This window comes from Limulus polyphemus, unplaced genomic scaffold, assembly GCF_000517525.1.
Source record: "Limulus polyphemus unplaced genomic scaffold, Limulus_polyphemus-2.1.2 Scaffold656, whole genome shotgun sequence".
NCBI lineage: Eukaryota > Metazoa > Arthropoda > Merostomata > Xiphosura > Limulidae > Limulus > Limulus polyphemus.
Window position 1 is genome coordinate 128,187 of NW_013666266.1, and position 16,896 is coordinate 145,082.

General features: G+C 36.2%; 1 protein-coding gene across 6 annotated transcripts in view; it reads left to right on the forward strand.

Annotated features, from left to right (window-relative positions):
- Nucleotides 1–16,896, forward strand: part of LOC106459749 (dixin-A-like) — a 60,527-nt gene that overhangs the window by 18,537 nt on the left and 25,094 nt on the right. For 5 of the 6 annotated variants that reach the window (XM_022386287.1, XM_022386289.1, XM_013919406.2 and 2 more), the window contains one exon: nucleotides 16,717–16,873. In XM_022386287.1, coding sequence (XP_022241995.1) covers nucleotides 16,802–16,873 — 72 coding nt within the window. In that variant the 5' untranslated portion in view covers nucleotides 16,717–16,801. Of the gene's footprint in view, nucleotides 1–14,973; nucleotides 14,987–16,716; nucleotides 16,874–16,896 lie in introns of those variants that run through there. The other variant, XM_022386291.1, reaches the window with a different exon arrangement.

Here is a 16,896-nt window from a genome sequence, read left to right on the forward strand (position 1 = left end):
GTGTTTGTGGGCCAAACTAGTTTCGGAGAATTCCACTCCTCGTCAATGGGAGGGCTCATACCTGATCTGAACGTTCCCCGAATGCAAGTCTACGGACTTACAACCTTAAAATCCGAGGTTCGATTCCCCGAGGTAGACATGGCAGATATCCTAATGTGGAATTTCTGTAAAACAAACATCCTCATAATAAACTCTGGTTTACAATTAATAATTTTATTGAATGAAGACGTCCTTATTCGATAACTCGACCATTTACACCAAGACTTTCCTTACCATATTTCTTGTACTTATATATATTTGTTTTCTTTTATTTTGAAGTCAAATTTACTGCTTTTTTTCACGTGTATCTGTATGTTACTAGTTATGTATTTCTATATGTTTTTTTAGCTTAAGATTATGTTCTCGAGACAGCATCTTTTTTTTTCATTCTTTTTCTTATGCTCCATCTCTTCTAAAAGCCTTTTTCTCCTCACTGAAACCTGAGGAAGAATTGTTTCCGAAACGTTGTCGTCGTCAGCAAACTTACATCAATTTAGCGAGTCTTTCCCTTTCTTTCTTTCTTTTCTACAAATTAAATAGATAACCAATGAAAAACCTTTCGACGTTTTAGTATCATACCATGACTAATCTAATAAAGTTGAAGAAACGTTGTGAAATAAACCCCAGTGATTCTTAGAAACTCGGTGATTGTTTTCTGCAGGATAATTACACGAACTATTCAGTTTTTTTAAAAGTAACTTTAGTGTAATTTAAAATAAACAAAATAATAAAATAAACAAGTCTCACGCTAATTGTCGATTCTTCCAGTAGGCTGTGAAATCCAGACAACGTTATTTGTTCCAGAGTGAATCCTGCTAGGAAAAGATATAAACCTATATTTGCTCTTGAACTTAATGCTACCTTTTAAAGTCCAGAAATCCAGACAACGTTATTTGTTCCAGAGTGAACCCTGGTAGGAAAAGATATAAACTTATATTTGCTCGTGAACTTAATGCTACCTTTTAAAGTCCAGAAATCCAGACAACATTATTTGGTCCAGGGTGAACCCTGGCAGGAAAAGATATAAACTTATATTTGCTCGTGAACTTAATGCTACCTTTTAAAGTCCAGAAATCCAGACAACGTTATTTGGTCCAGGGTGAACCCTGGTAGGAAAAGATATAAACTTATATTTGCTCGTGAACTTAATGCTACCTTTTAAAGTCCAGACGTATTTAAAAATTTCATTTAATTTAACTCTATACCCCCCCCCCCTTTATTTACTAGAAAATTTGTACGACATTTTAAAGTTTGGAATAATTTAATTTTCAATTTCATCTTATACAATATTTTTATTGGAAGGCACATTACATCAATTTAGAATCTCCATCTTATTTCCGTTAGGGATATTTTATTTCACGTGTGACGTATAAGTTGTCGATATTTTAGCCGTTTTACCCAGTCGTTAACTTTAATTGACTGTGTCCCCCAGTGGGACAACGGTAAGTCTATGGACTTGCAACGCTAAAATCTAGGATATCGATTCACCGCGGTGGACACAGCAGGTAGTCCAGTGTGGTTTTGCTATACAAAGAAGAACAAAACAACTAATTCACTGCATTAAAAAGAAAATTATCAACAAAAATACAGATCAGTTGAACGAATTATATTGGGATTACGGCCAAATAGTACCGATAAAAGCGAGGGAACTCGACTGAGAAACTAATAGTTTTTAACCTTAAGTTTTATTTATTTATTATCTGTATAGTTAGCTTATTATATATATATATATATATGCAACGCTAAAATCTGGGGTTCGATTCTCCGCGGTGTACACGGCAGACCGCCGTACCCTTCTGCTCTACAACAAACAAACAATATAAGACAACAAGTTGAAGTAATATATTATTTTGTATAATTGCATAACCTCATTACAATAATGACAACCTCATTACAATAATGGTAACCTCATTACAATAATGGTAACCTCATTACAATAATGGTAACCTCATTACAATAACGATAACCTCATTACAATAATGATAACCTCATTACAATAATGATAACTACATTCTAAATTAATGACATTTTCTATTCATGATAATTATCGCCAACTTCTGATTAGAGCAAGCTACCTGCACAGATCACAACTAAAATTGTTAAAATAGTTGATTTAATATACCGGTCTAACGTGGAATATCCAATGTCATGAAATAAAAACTTAATTAGAATACAATAATACATCAGTTGAATACAGAGGTTCTGTCTTTACTCTTGATGCTGCAGAGTTCGGAGGTTCTGTCTTTACTCCTGATGCTGCAGAGTTCGGAGGTTCTGTCTTTACTCCTGATGCTGCAGAGTTCGGAGGTTCTGTCTTTACTCCTGATGCTGCAGAATACAGAGGTTCTGTCTTTACTCCTGATGCTGAAGAGTTCGGAGGTTCTGTCTTTACTCCTGATGCTGCAAACAGATTCACCTGTCGAGAAGCTCTTGTTGTTTATTTTACTGTGAAATATTTTAAAGTAACTGAAGTACACGTTCGAATAAATCTTTTTTCGTACGTAAATTCTCTAAATGTCCAAGCTTATGTATTATTAAATATTTCAATAATGTTGATCGAGAAGTATCTGTTTAGAATACTGTCTATAGTATCTGTTTCCAAAGCTTTTGTCATCCACAAGCCCTTTAATAATTATGGTTTCTTGCACGCCCCCTACTTGTTTTTTTTTTTAATGAGTGAAAGAGTGAGTTAAGTGACGAGATATAACACACGGATACACATTAAAATGATATATGTGTTGTAGTAATTATTTAGTATTTTGATTTATAAGAAAATATATTAAAACGCTTAATTTTACACTATTGTACTACTGACTCTACCCTAATCACGTGCCCCCTCAAGAAATCATTTACGCCTCCGCCATCTGGGGGAGTTTGGAAAATACTGGTTTGATTGAAAATGAGCTCACATATTTTCTCTCTCTCTCTCTCTTATATATACACACACACATACACACAACTGTTTAACTGAACCTGATTTTACCGACTGTTAAATGAAAGTCGTATCCTTTAAACGCCCGTTTTCTTCCGACACCATATCGCTTTGTTATTCAATGTTTTTAACAACGTTGTTTCACAGCTATAAGAGAAATTGTTGGAACGCCTATTGAAATTATTTCATATTGCGTCGTGAGCGCGTAATTAACGTCTGTAAGTTTAATATATGACGTATAATAACGAGCGAATGCACAAAAATTGAATACACTGAGTTCTTCCGGTTGGGCTGTTTATGTCTACAATAGTAACTAGTGTTATTAACACCCAACACGGCCCAGTGGTTAGCGTGCCCGACTGTAGTTTCGAGGTTCCGTATTTCGCATCTCGTGAGCAAAAAAAGAAATAAGAGTTATACACTTTAGGGCAGTGAGTGCGTTATAAGAGTGACAGTCAAACACCCCTATTCGATCTGACGAGACTAGCCCAAGAGTTAGCAGTAGATGGTATTGACTAACTGCCTTCTCTCTAGTCTATTACTTCAAATACAGGACAGTTATCGCTGGTAGCCTCCGCGTAGCTTTGCGCGAAATCCAACAAAACAAACAATTAAACAGTATTGATAATAAGGGACGCGGATTGACCCTGTGATAGAGCACGTAGTTTCGGAGTTGGCGGTTTGGGTTCTTATCCGTGTAATACCACTAAATATGGTTATAATAGTGACAGTCAATCCCTTAATGTGAATGGTCAGGTGGGGGATACTGCTGACTGGTTGTCTTTTATCTGCTCAGTAGTTCAAAATTAGGGATAGTGTCAGATAACCTTAATACAAATGTAAATATATATAACTAATGAAAAATGTTAAGCGGTGTTCGTTTGTTCCAAGTTTCTCCCCCTCCACAGGAAACGTAGGTTAATTGTAAATTTTATCGTTTTGTTTCTGTAGTTATATAGATAACGCTTTATGCGACCTTATTTTCAGTAATTCATTCACATTTTAATTCAAGGTGTGGGATAAAAGTCATGATTTGCACATTTATGTTTCGCGTTATGTGGAACTTGAATTTGATAAAGGCGGCGTTGCTTTAGGTGTGTTTAGAATAAATATATGATACGTAAGGCTTAGCACGACCTGTTTGGTTTTTTGGAATGTGAATGGTATTCGAATACTTACACGTTGTGGAAAACCCGGTTTCTACAATGGAGTCGTGCCCCGAGCGTGCAGGAAATGACATAAGCTTCAAATTTAAACACTATATATATATAAAAAAGAAAAAAAGAATTATAACGGTGAAGAACATTTGTCTACAAAATGCAATTATTTTAAACAAACTTGTATCTTTTTTTTTATAATATTGACATTTGTTTTGAATTACAAATAAAATAATTTCATCTGAACTGAACGCGTGTGTACGTCAGAAGGTACATAAGATAATCTGAGAACCTATTATTATATTATCAATTTAATATAGACTGTAGACAAACAATAAATGTTATCACAAATATAGTGTAGTTGGAATATTGTTATCGTACACTCTTCTAATTCTTGAAGATCCCTGAGGGACTAGGTTAAGAATGTTGTCTTTCAAAATGTAATAGGCCTAATTCTAATGTCTTATTACAAGCTTAACTCTAATAAATATTATCTATAAATAAATGAAAGTGCGGACATTAAAAAGAGTTAATCTAAACCCTATCTGACAAAAGTCTCTCTGTGTTTATGCCCGCTTATAATTGACGAACCGCTTGCTCGATTTTCACGAAACCTGCCATGTAACCTTAGGAATTCCCAAAGGATGACCTGGAGGCTGGCATGCGAGACTTCCCTCTCGTATGTCACATCGTAGGGCCCCTATGTGTTTCCCGTGCGTTGAGCGAGTATGGCAACTCCCCCCCCCCCCTAATGGGAGAGGGATGGTGGGGCAAATGCGAATGTAATAAGTATAGTTTTATAGCTAACATAGATGTTTAAATAAAAAAAACTTTCCTTATCTCATAATACAATAAAAAAATTACTTATTAAATTACTGTATCAGGCAGGTGGCAGCACTGCCTATGTAGGGATTGCTTGAATTGTTCCTCGAAATGGTATTTTAAATATCTCCTCAATAGGTCATCAGAACTTTACAACACTATACGGTGTTTCCTTTTATAACAATATCTATGTAATGACTGATTCACAAGTTCTGGTAATGCTTGTAAATATCATAACAAAAAAGTTTGAATTTCTTGTTATTCTGTTTTTTTTTATTACACGATAACTCAAAAACCAAAACAATGGTGTCAACCAATTTCACTGAGGTGACATAGTTTCAAACGGAGTATCTGCTTTTATAAGTATAATTAATTAGTAGTAATTTTAAAAAATCGTAATTCTTGTGTAAACGAGGTTATCATTACCCCTTGAAGTTAGCCTTCTTACAGAACTTTGTTCTTCCTTTAAAAAGCTTAAGTACAGCGTGAAACAGGAATTACCAGCCATCATCCCTACATAATAGCATAGACAAGAATGCCATCCCTACTATCTTGTTTACATTGTTTTTGAAGGATTGATATTAGTCATCCCTACATTTACTTCCTATTTTGAAAAGATTTTTGTCTTTACTTTTAAAGATAAAATACCGTGAGATTGGAAACAGTCTCATACACTCTACGTGTTTCGACGTCTTATCGCTTTATCATCATGAGTTAAGGTATATATATCCTTTTTTATCAAAAACCACCACACAATCAACTTTACATATAGATTTGATATAAAGAATCTTACGCCATCTATTAACAACATTTTCCTCAGATCTTTCACTCTTATTTAATACTTTAAAATTATTTTATTACATATTTTTTATTTCAATAGATTCGTATATAATATTGCTACTAATACTTGCACGTTGTTCCAAAATAAGATTGTATCCCATCGGATCAAGTGTTTAGTTCCATTAGTTTGTTCAGCTAAAGGTGATATCTTTGCATTATTACATATTTAACATTTCTTTTGTGTTAATTTATTCTGTTTTTCAATGTTTGTTCTATATAAATATTCCCACATTCACGTGTAATTTAATATATACCCACGGCTAGACTAAGGTTTAGTGAGGCCTTAGGCCCAGGAAATATTCGGGAATAATAATAATAATAACTCACTCTTACTTCTATTCTGCTAGTTTTACGAACCTTTTTTTTTCTTTACTTGGTTGGTCGATGGGGGGCCGAGCCTAGGCGGCCAGTGCGTTAATCCGGTACTGTATATAACAGTTTATTTTTATTATTAAAATCAATTTTATCTTTAGTTATATTAAGAATCTGTGTAACCTTGTTTATCGGTTTTCATATCGTCATATCGGAAATATTTTTTTGTTTAATTGTTGCATTCTTTGAAAAGGTAAACCATATATATATAAATGTAACGCAAACCCTTTATTTTTAAGTTTTCAACGAATGGTTTTAATGTAGTATTTTTGTCCCTGTTCTTTCTTTTTTACCGAACGTCTAAGTGCCGAAACCGCAAGTGGTTCAACTGTTAACTTCAAGAAGATGCAATCCATAAAGAGTTTGATGCCAATAAATACAAATATTTAACACCGTGATTAGGACGACCTATCTGCCAAAGTCGATGGGTACATCTGTGTAATTTAATTCTTTTTTTTTCTTCTGCTTGTTATCTTCAATTCTAATAAGGGGACATTTTCTTGTAATCCCTGTGATGCTGGAGGTTCAACTATATAGCTCAGCATATTTCTTATTTATCGCGTTTACGATTGGTTCGTTGATGCATAAAGGCAGGACTGTTTTTTGTTGTTGTTTTTTAACCGAAATTCGTTATCTAATGACCACTTTTTCTGTCTGGGAACATTTTATAACTAGCCTTTAAGGGTTTTTTTAAAAAACGCAATACTAAATGGATGATGTTTGGGCATGCTTCAAAGAGTTGGGGACCATCCTTCTTATGCAGAAAAGAAAGCTTTTATTTTCTCAACGTGTCCTACACATACCTCAGAGCTTAACGCTAAAATTCAGGCCTATTTTAAGAGATTGTACAAGCTCTAAAGGTATATAACATCAAGTACTTCAGTCGTTTTGTCAGTAATTTACTGAATATTTTTCGCTTTATTTTACATTTCAAGCTCCACTATTCCAGCTGTTTAATCTGCAACAAGAAAAAACAAGCGATGAAATGTTTTCATTATTTCTGTTTACTTTAGTATGATATTTATTCTTTTGTTGTCTCAGTAATCAATCATCGCTTGGTACATGAATAATTAGCTGTTTCGTAGGAAACAGTATTGCGACTGTTGATGGTTTTTTTTAGTCCGTTACCAATTTATCTTGAGATCTGTAAAAAACATTTCTCGGTTTATTTCTTTGTACAGGAAACATGCACAAGGGGACGCTCCTAAAAACCTGTTCTAACAGTAATCTGATTTTTTTTTTCTCTTTTACATTAACATGTTATTGTTTTTTCAATTCGCTTGAACAAGCACGTGATGAGTGCTTTTTTTTTAGGAAAAGCCTAATAACATTTATCAATACTTAAAAGTTGAATTGTATGCGAGGAAAACTCTTTTGAAACACGGCTCTTTAATTTGTTAATGTGGAATCAAACTTGGTTAATGAAAAGACGGCGCATGCTCACTCTTGGAGGGGTGAATAGTTCAATGGTCGACGACCAAGAGGTATTAGGGGGCGTTCTTTCAATTTTATACACGCTGAGGCGAGAGCCTGTAATATTAGAAGTTTTATATAGCCAAGTACGTGCGTAACAAAGTAAATTGGTCACCCCTTTTTTAATCTGTATCTGTGTTAGGCTTAGCTCATTCTGGTGGCGTGCAATTAGTGTTACGAGTGCTACATTCTTGTCCCACCATTTTTTCTTACAATATTCGAATTATACATATTCTTGCTTAAGCCTTTCGATCGTGCTTTTGATCATAGATATTACACAACTTTTATCTCGAACTAAAATTAAGTACTATTTACAAATGAATATAAAAGCTTGGAACATTGAGTATCTTATTGTTTATACCGAAGAATCAAAAATCAAATAAAATGTTATATTTGTTTTCTAGCTATGTGAACCGTGACAAACAACCGAATGTGGTATACAATCAGGATTTACTGCATCTGCAACCACTCAACAATCTATTTTAGTTATGATTTGCGCATTTGCAACCAGTCAACAATGTATTTTAGTTTTGATTTGCGCATTTGCAACCAATCAACAATGTATTTTGATTTTTTCTATATATATATATTTTTTTTCAATAATCGTTATTTTCTTTAACACCTTGTTTTCAAGGTGGTGAGTAGAGCGCTCAACTCGCAATCTGCGGGTCGCGGGTTCGAATCCCCGTCCCACCAAACATGCTCACCCCTTTTAGCCGTGTGTACGTTATAATGTGATGGTCAATCCCACTATTCGTTAGTAAAAGAGCAGCCGAAGAGTTGGCGGTGAGTGGTGTTGACTAGCTGCCTTCCTCGAGTAGCTTTGCGCGAAATTCGAAACAAACCAAAAAACCAAACTCCACAAAGTTCAAATAAACAAAGGCGTAATTTCAGCTAGTTGTTGTTTGTAACGTGCCGTACAGACAGCGTGCGTTCTCATTACCTATAAAATAAACAAGATAACTTCGAGAGTGTTTGTGAGTCTAAGTAAAAGGTAATTAGAGTAGGTCACTTCAGAACATGCATCTCCATTGTAGATCTAAAGATTTCCATTAAAGAAACACCGTTTCGCTTGAAACGTCATAGAGGGTGATTAAGTGTGTGTGTGTGTAGGCGAAGCTAGCTAGCTAGCTCATAGTCTCACTCAGTAGCTTTTCTCTTTTCTTCGGGGTGGGAGGGAAAAGAGGGGTGGTATGTATAGAAAGTGATGCTTGGCTAGTACATTACACTATTGTTAACTTCGGTAAGGCATTGGAAGTATTTTAGACTTATAAAATTTGCGAATAATGGAAAGTTAACAAATATCAAAGAGAATGTAAAGGCCATCATAGAAATGTTCTATACGATCTAAGTGGAGGCAAATTGGCAAGGGGCTTTCCCTGAAGTTGCAGTTTACGAAACCAACATAGCTGACCTTTAGTTTGTAGAACAGGAAGCCCTGATGTAATTTTTCTTATCACGGGGGTGTAGTTAATGTGTTTAGGGGAAAATACAGACAAGTCATACATAATAACAAGTTATGAGAATAAAAACAAATAAAACTTGCTCGTGGGGACTATCGATCTAGTCCCCTAGAGCAAGCAGGGACTATAGATCTTGTCCCCTAGAGCAAGCAGGGACTAATCGATCTAGTCCCCTAGAGCAAGCAGGGACTAATCGATCTAGTCCCCTAGAGCAAGCAGGGACTATAGATCTTGTCCCCTAGAGCGAGCAAGGACTAATCGATCTAGTCCCCTAGAGCGAGCAAGGACTATCGATCTTGTCCCCTAGAGCGAGCAATCCAAAGTAAGTGAAAAGCCAGTTGTCTGTATTAAATAAAGAAAATATTCATACCTATAATGGTTTCGCCAGTTAAATGTTTTCTGCTCTTTATAGTAAAGTAAGAGAAGTATTAATACAAAAATATTTCGGATGTGATCGAGGGCTTACAAAGCTAAAATTAGTGGATCTATCCCTGCAGTGTACACAGCGCAGATATCCCATCATGCAGCCTTGCTGTTTAAACTAAACAAATTGAAGCTATAATTCGACCACAAAACGTATTTTAAACCCTAAATGACTTTACCTGTAAATGTATTGTAACCCAAGAGAGTATCGAACCTTAAAATAAGACTTGGGGGGGGGAGGTATTGACTACTCGGGAGAGCATTAGTAGTTTCAAAACACTAAAGCAAGACTAGGGGAGGGAGGGAGGATATACGGAGTGGCTTATTTAACTTCGATGCAATCGGAGCAAAGCACCGACGGGCCCCTCATATTGCGGGCCCCCAAAATAATGCAAAAGTTACAAATTTCTATACCTGTAGCTGATCAGTACGGACGGGCCCACTAAATAGAATTGCAGCGAGTAGTTTGAATTGTTAAAAATGCCTCTTGATGTAAGCTCAAGATTCAACTATTAGTATCAAAACCCTAAAACAAGTCGAGGGGAGAGAGAGAGAATTGACTAGTCAGTCTAATTCTCTTCTTGAAACGAACATTTATTAAACTTCTTATCGTGTTGTCAACTCCGATTAAACAATGCTCCCATACAAATATATTTTGTGCGATGACTAAACAGGTTGCACAAGGATAACTTTATATCAGTATACCTGCAGGAAAAGTGCACGAGTACACACAATCGTGATGTCTTATAATTTAACATCACAAAAGATGTTCTTCATCTTATCTTCTGAATGGTGTAGATTATTCTAGTGCGATTAGTCTCTCCTGTAATAGAAATATCATCAACACATTCTGACCACAAATATCAATAAAGATATAAAAGTAACATTTACATCATGAGCAACTTTCGTTAGATTGGTGAAGAGATTGGCAAACGGAATTGAATTACGACCAACTTGAAGCGTGTTTGATGTCTCTGCATCAGGATCTCTGAAGATTGGTTTGCAATTGGTCAAAATATTTCAAATGAACATATATATTCTCGTTCCCATGGTCAGTTTTTCAGGGTAGTCAGAAGAATTTCTCTGACGTAGTTTTTTCTATTTTTTGTATTATTATTATTTCCGTTTAACCTGAATCAGTTTGTCTATTGTTAAACGCAAAGCTGCACAATGGACTATCTGTGCTGTGCCCACCTTAACGTTCGAAACCAGTATTTTAGCGCTATACGCCCTGAAGCTTACCGCTGAACCACCGGGAGGCAACTTTAATCAAAATATTTTATCAAAATTATTTTTTATAAAACATAGTTTCGAATTATTTATTGTAACAAAAAAAAAAAGAATGTTTTTCTCTTGCAACTGTTTTAGTTATATTTGTTAGTCATTACAAGCTATTCTTGATATATTTTTTTTTGTTACTATTACTTATCCAAGTTTAGATTTCTAGATAGATTAATAAACTCGTTATCCATGTCCACGTAGCAATATATATCGTGTTACGTAGCAATATATATATCGTGTTTTCCTGATCGAACTTCTGTCAGATTTAGAAAATCTACATCTTTGTACAACCAATTTGTGTGTAGGTTCACTAAACTTATTGTGTACAACCAATCCGTGTGTAAGTTCACTAAACTTATCGCTGTCTTGCGTGATCAATGTTTATGGATTTGTTAGAGACAATATATAATAATGTGTGAGAAATGAAAATAAGCTACATACACCGGCCTTCCATATCTTATCAATCGTCTATACCAGTACCTCCTAATCTTTTTATCAAATGAGCACGAGCCAGTTCAAATTCCAAACTTTTACGGACCCATTCGTTCACTATTACAATATTCATTTTTAAAGTACTTTAAAATTACGTTATAAAACAATATACTGCAGGAACTATATTTTGAAACATTTTTTAACCGTCCTTTCAACTGGCCGAAACCTCCATGTGGACTAAAGACTAGTGGTTGAAACTGGCCTATACAACCACCAAACAGTAAAAGCGCCATCTAGTGAGGTATCCAACCTTTATGTGAAATATGTGTGTGATTTGTAAAGAGTTCAGTCGTGCTTTATGAAGCCTTTTGGAAGTAACAAACTCAACTAACTGGCCTTTTGGAAGTAACATCCTCAACTAACTGGCCTTTTGGAAGTAACATCCTCAACTAATTGGCCTTTTGGAAGTAACAACCTCAACTAACTGGCCTTTTGTAAGTAACAACCTCAACTAACTGGCCTTTTGGAAGTAACATCCTCAACTAATTGGCCTTTTGGAAGTAACAACCTCAACTAACTGGACTTTTGTAAGTAACAACCTCAACTAACTGGCCTTTTTGTAAGTAACAACCTCAACTAACTGGCCTTTTTTGGAAGTAACAACCTCAACTAACTGGCCTTTTGGAAGTAACATCCTCAACTAACTGGCCTTTTGTAAGTAACAACCTCAACTAACTGGCCTTTTTTGTAAGTAACAACCTCAACTAACTGGCCTTTTGGAAGTAACAACCTCAACTAACTGACCTTTTTTGTAAGTAACAACCTCAACTAACTGGCCTTTTTTGGAAGTAACAACCTCAACTAATTGGCCTTTTGTAAGTAACAACCTCAACTAACTGGCCTTTTTTGGAAGTAACAACCTCAACTAGTCCAGCATCTGGGATTTTTTGTTTCGCTGCACTTCCATCCACATGAATGTTTACGAGTATCAAATTAAATTACGAATCTGTTGTTTCCACCTCACATTTTTGAGTGAACTGGAAAAACGATGTTTTTTTTTGTTGTTGTTTTTTACAGGCATACTCAATTTTTAAATCAGCTGATGACTTATACTAATAAATCTTCTAAATTTAATTACAAACTATCTTTGTAAACAGGTTGTTAAAATTTGTGAGTTGTTTATTTATAAGAATCAGTCTAAGTGTTAGATTAACTTACTGCACACGTATAATCTACTCTAATTACCAGTAGTAGAGCCCCCCAGTGGCACAGCGGTATGTCTGCGGACTTACCAGAAGTAGAGTGAATAATTTAACATGTCACTTGACGAATTCAAAGGCATGACGTTGGCCTTTTCTTACTTCATTCGTCATCATCATCATCATTGTCGCCTGGCCAATACTTGCATATTTATTATTGTAATCGCCAAGTTTTTATGTTTTATAGATTTACTGGTAGGATATCGTACAATCTCATGCATCTAATGGTGGCAATGATGGTGTTCTTTCTGGTGGAGGTTTCTTTGCTTCTTGTATTTATCAGTAAGATTTAGTTATCAGGTCAGGAACAGTTAACTATAACATATCCTAAACCTAGCACAAGAAAACATATGAATAATGAAAATAAAAAAAGACAGAATTTTTTCAAGATGTTTTTGTCATGTATGCTACTTCTAATCTGACCCAATTCACATCTGACCATCTGAAAAAACTTTCAGAAATGCAGAATGAATTCGTAAAGATGATATCAACATTTGTTTGTTTGTTACGGATTTCGCGCAAAGCTACACGAGGGCTGTCTGCGCTAGTCGTGCCTAATATAGCAATGGGAAGGCAGCTAGTCATCACCACCCACCGCCAACTCTTGGGCTACTCTTTTACCAACGAATAGTGGGATTGACCGTCACATTATAACGCCCCCACGGCTGAAAGGGCAAGCATGTTTGATATGACGGGGATTCGAACTCGCGACCCACAGATTGCGAGTCGAGCACCCTAACTACCTGGCCATGCCGGGCCATGATATCAACGTATTTATGGCAGAACATTGGGATGATAATCCTTGCGGAGGATATCATCCTGAATGTTAGCAGAATTACATAAATAAAGGCCATCTTGGCAGAATTTTGTGTATCCATACAAATTCAGGTAACCCAAGTTCATTCACAGTACTGGTTGAATCTTTGTAAAATTCCACGGGTCACAGCCAGTTCCAGGCACCTGGTAAGAAGAAATGTTTCCTCTGTCATTAGGTTAACTTATATAAATCTTGTGTGGTGGATACTCCAAAGAAAACTTGTCTGCTTCATAACAACCTAAGCCTGTCTAGTGCTCAAAACTGCCGAAATGAAAGATGATTGTATGTTACTGATTATCAGAAACAAGGAGGACCTCATATCAGAAAATGTTTTGCACCATCACTCATGTTACAGACGCAAAATCTGATCTTGCCGAGTTTGAATCTGAATATGAGCAAAGACAGTTGGCAAAATGTGACAGAGCCTTTGACATTCTTGCCTGCGAAGCTGTGATTTTAATATTGCCAACATGTCAAACGTATTCACTAGGTATCGCATTCTGTTGGAACAGATCAACGTGTTCTTGTCTTAGATTACAGATCCCGGAAACTAAAGAAACGACTTCTAAAAAGGTTTTGAGAACAACTTGCCAAGGATGTCACACAGTAACAAGAAAGAAATAGACATGAGGATGTTTCTTCATGCACTGCTATTGTTATCGAGTTCTCTAAGATTGATGTAAAGGTTCTAGTCTGTTTTATCCAGTACCAGATGCCTGTTAATATCGCGTTGGGCCCTGGAAGACAGGCCATCCATCATCACCCCCCACCACAACTATCATACTCAGCCAGGGAGTGTGTGAGGAACTACCAGGAGTCCATGCTTCTACAGAATGTGAATCTGTGAGGGCCTTTGCAAGTCGAGGAGAGAAGGAGGTACAGTTACTCAATTCTGACCCTAATCTGTGTTGGACATGTCAGCACAAGTACCACCATCAGATTCTATCATAGAAGACATTGAGAAGTTTGTGTATCATTGATATGGAGTATCTTGCAACAGCATCAGTGAAGCTCGGTATGAGATATTCTACAAATATATCAACTCACAGACCCGGAAACTGTCACTAACCCAAGATTCTCTGAAAAAGCCTGGCTTACGTGCTAACTTCCAAACTGCGGGGTGGAGGAAAACAATGAGTACAGACCATTTTCAGTTCTTCCCAGTTGGAAATGGCGGGAACATGGAATAGAATAAGATGTGCATAGACTGAACAGTCAAACCTACCTCCCCTGTAGTCATGCTACAGTTTGTTTCCTGAACAGCCAAGCCTGCCACTCCTGTAGTCATGCTACCTGTACGAGTCAACATTATTCAAGTGTTACTGTGTAGTTTGTTTCCTGTGGTTCTTCAGGTACCTGTACGAGTCAACATTATTCACGTGTGAACAGTCAGCTTCCATTCACAGAAACCTTGCGCTGCGGTAATGGTTGTAAAAACAAGTCTTCAGGTCTGAGAATGACGAAATTCATTCCAGATGAATAATATAGTTATTCGTCATTCTAATGAAAGTGTGGCAATACTGTGATTAGGTTAAATATCTCATTTTCGTTTCTTTTTTGCACATCTGATGCTTGCCTTAAAAACGATTTCATTCCAGCTGGTACAGTATGCCAAATCTGTTTGGTTTGACCTCATTTTGTTGACATAAGCATACCGTGTTCAGTTTTATAATTTGGTCCATCAGATGTCTCAGGTTGAGGAGGATGTTTGTATGCTTAATTTGATCAAAATTTATTGTTTAAAAATGATTTTACGAATCCTAATTTTTTTTTCCTGTTAATGTTTAGGAATAAAAACCTCTTCTTATACCCACACAAATTTGAATCTGCATATCTGTTCTTAATTTTGCAAAATAAACAAAAATTAACATTTTATCACCAAATGATTATTAGCACTAATTTACTTCTTGTTCCTGCAGAACCAGTTTTTCAAAATCTCATTAAGTAGTCTGTAAATTCCTAACCAAACTCTTCTGTTAGCATTACAAATAGGTCTTCATTGTTCTTATTTGAATCAGTTGCTGTTTCATTATACAGAAATATTAAGTCGTGATTGAAGAAATTAATTAATGTTTTATTTTACTCTCATAGTTATCATAACTACAGCATAATTAAAGATTAAAAATACGTTTGTTTTAAACATTTTAATTAAGGACAAGGAAATTCTACATCAAAATGTAATTAAAATCGAACTGAGGATAGATAACAAAACTGAGAGTTAAATAAACTGTTGTCATTGTTGAAACATCTCTTGGAGGTGTACTGAGAGAATGGGTCTTCCCTTTGATGGCTCCCAGTGACTCAGCGGTATGTCTGCGGACTTGCCACGCTAAAAACCGGGATTCGATACTCGTGGTGGCACAGCACAGATAGTTCATTATGTAGCTTTGTGTTTAACCACAAACAAACAAATCCCTTTGATCTAGGCCTAGCATGGCCTGGTGATCGCGGGTTCGAATCCTCATCCCACCAAATATGCTCGCCTTTTCAGCCGTGGGGGCGTTATAATGTGATGGGCAATCCCACTATTCGTTGATAAAAGAATAGCCCAAGAGTTGGCGGTGGGTGGTGATGACTAGTTGTCTTCCCTTTAGTCTTTCACTGCTAAATTAGGGACGGCTAACGCAGATAGCCCTCGTGTAGCTTTGCGCGATATTCAAACCAAAATCTTGAGGCAGACTGCCTCACCTGACAAACCGTCATTGCCTTTGAAACCGCGTCAACTGATAAAGCTTTTGAAACAACAACAGTTGCAAAATAAACCAGACTCTTTTACAATAACAGCAGCTCTTCATGTCAAGGACAGTGATCATTATGATAATCCTCTGTGACTACATGGCCTGATACTTCTAATAATTTGTCGGGCGTGGGATAGTGGTTAGCGTACTCGGACTATGAGTCTGCGGGTTACTGGTTCGCTGCCTGTTGTTGCAAATATACGCTCCACGCTTTGGAGCTGTTGGTTCGCTATAAGAATAATGGCCAAATTTCACTATTTAGCGAAACAAAAGTAATCCTAGCCCAAGGGCTGCTGGTGGATGCTGTTGATTATTTGGCTTCCCTCTAGTCTACGAGTTCAAAATCAGTAGCCGTGTGTAGCTTTGCGCGGAAATTATGAAACCAATAAACTTAAAATAAGGTAGCATATATTATGAGAAAACTGACTTAAACTGTCAGTTTTTGTTACGTTTGTTGAGATAGGCGTAAAATATTTCCTCGTCATTTGTCAAAGTCATCGTATTAAAAGTTTTTGTTCGTTTTGAGTTTACTTACAAATTAAAACAAATTTTCTTTACTCTAAAAGATGTAACTTGTAATAAAAGTTTTATTGTTTATTTGAGTAATATATATACCTATATATAGAGAGAGGCATAAGCAAATAACTTTAAGAACTTTTCCCTTCTAGGTTCTGCTGCTATTAGAAGAAACTGGTGCTTAAAGTCGGTGAATTGAATACTGACCAGAGAAAACATGAAGGCGCAGAGTAAGTCATGAAACTACACATGGCTCATAGACGTCATGAAAGGTTCCTTTCGACTTTGTTCAGTTGTACAAAGCGTGGAGTAAGTTACTCTCATGACCCGTT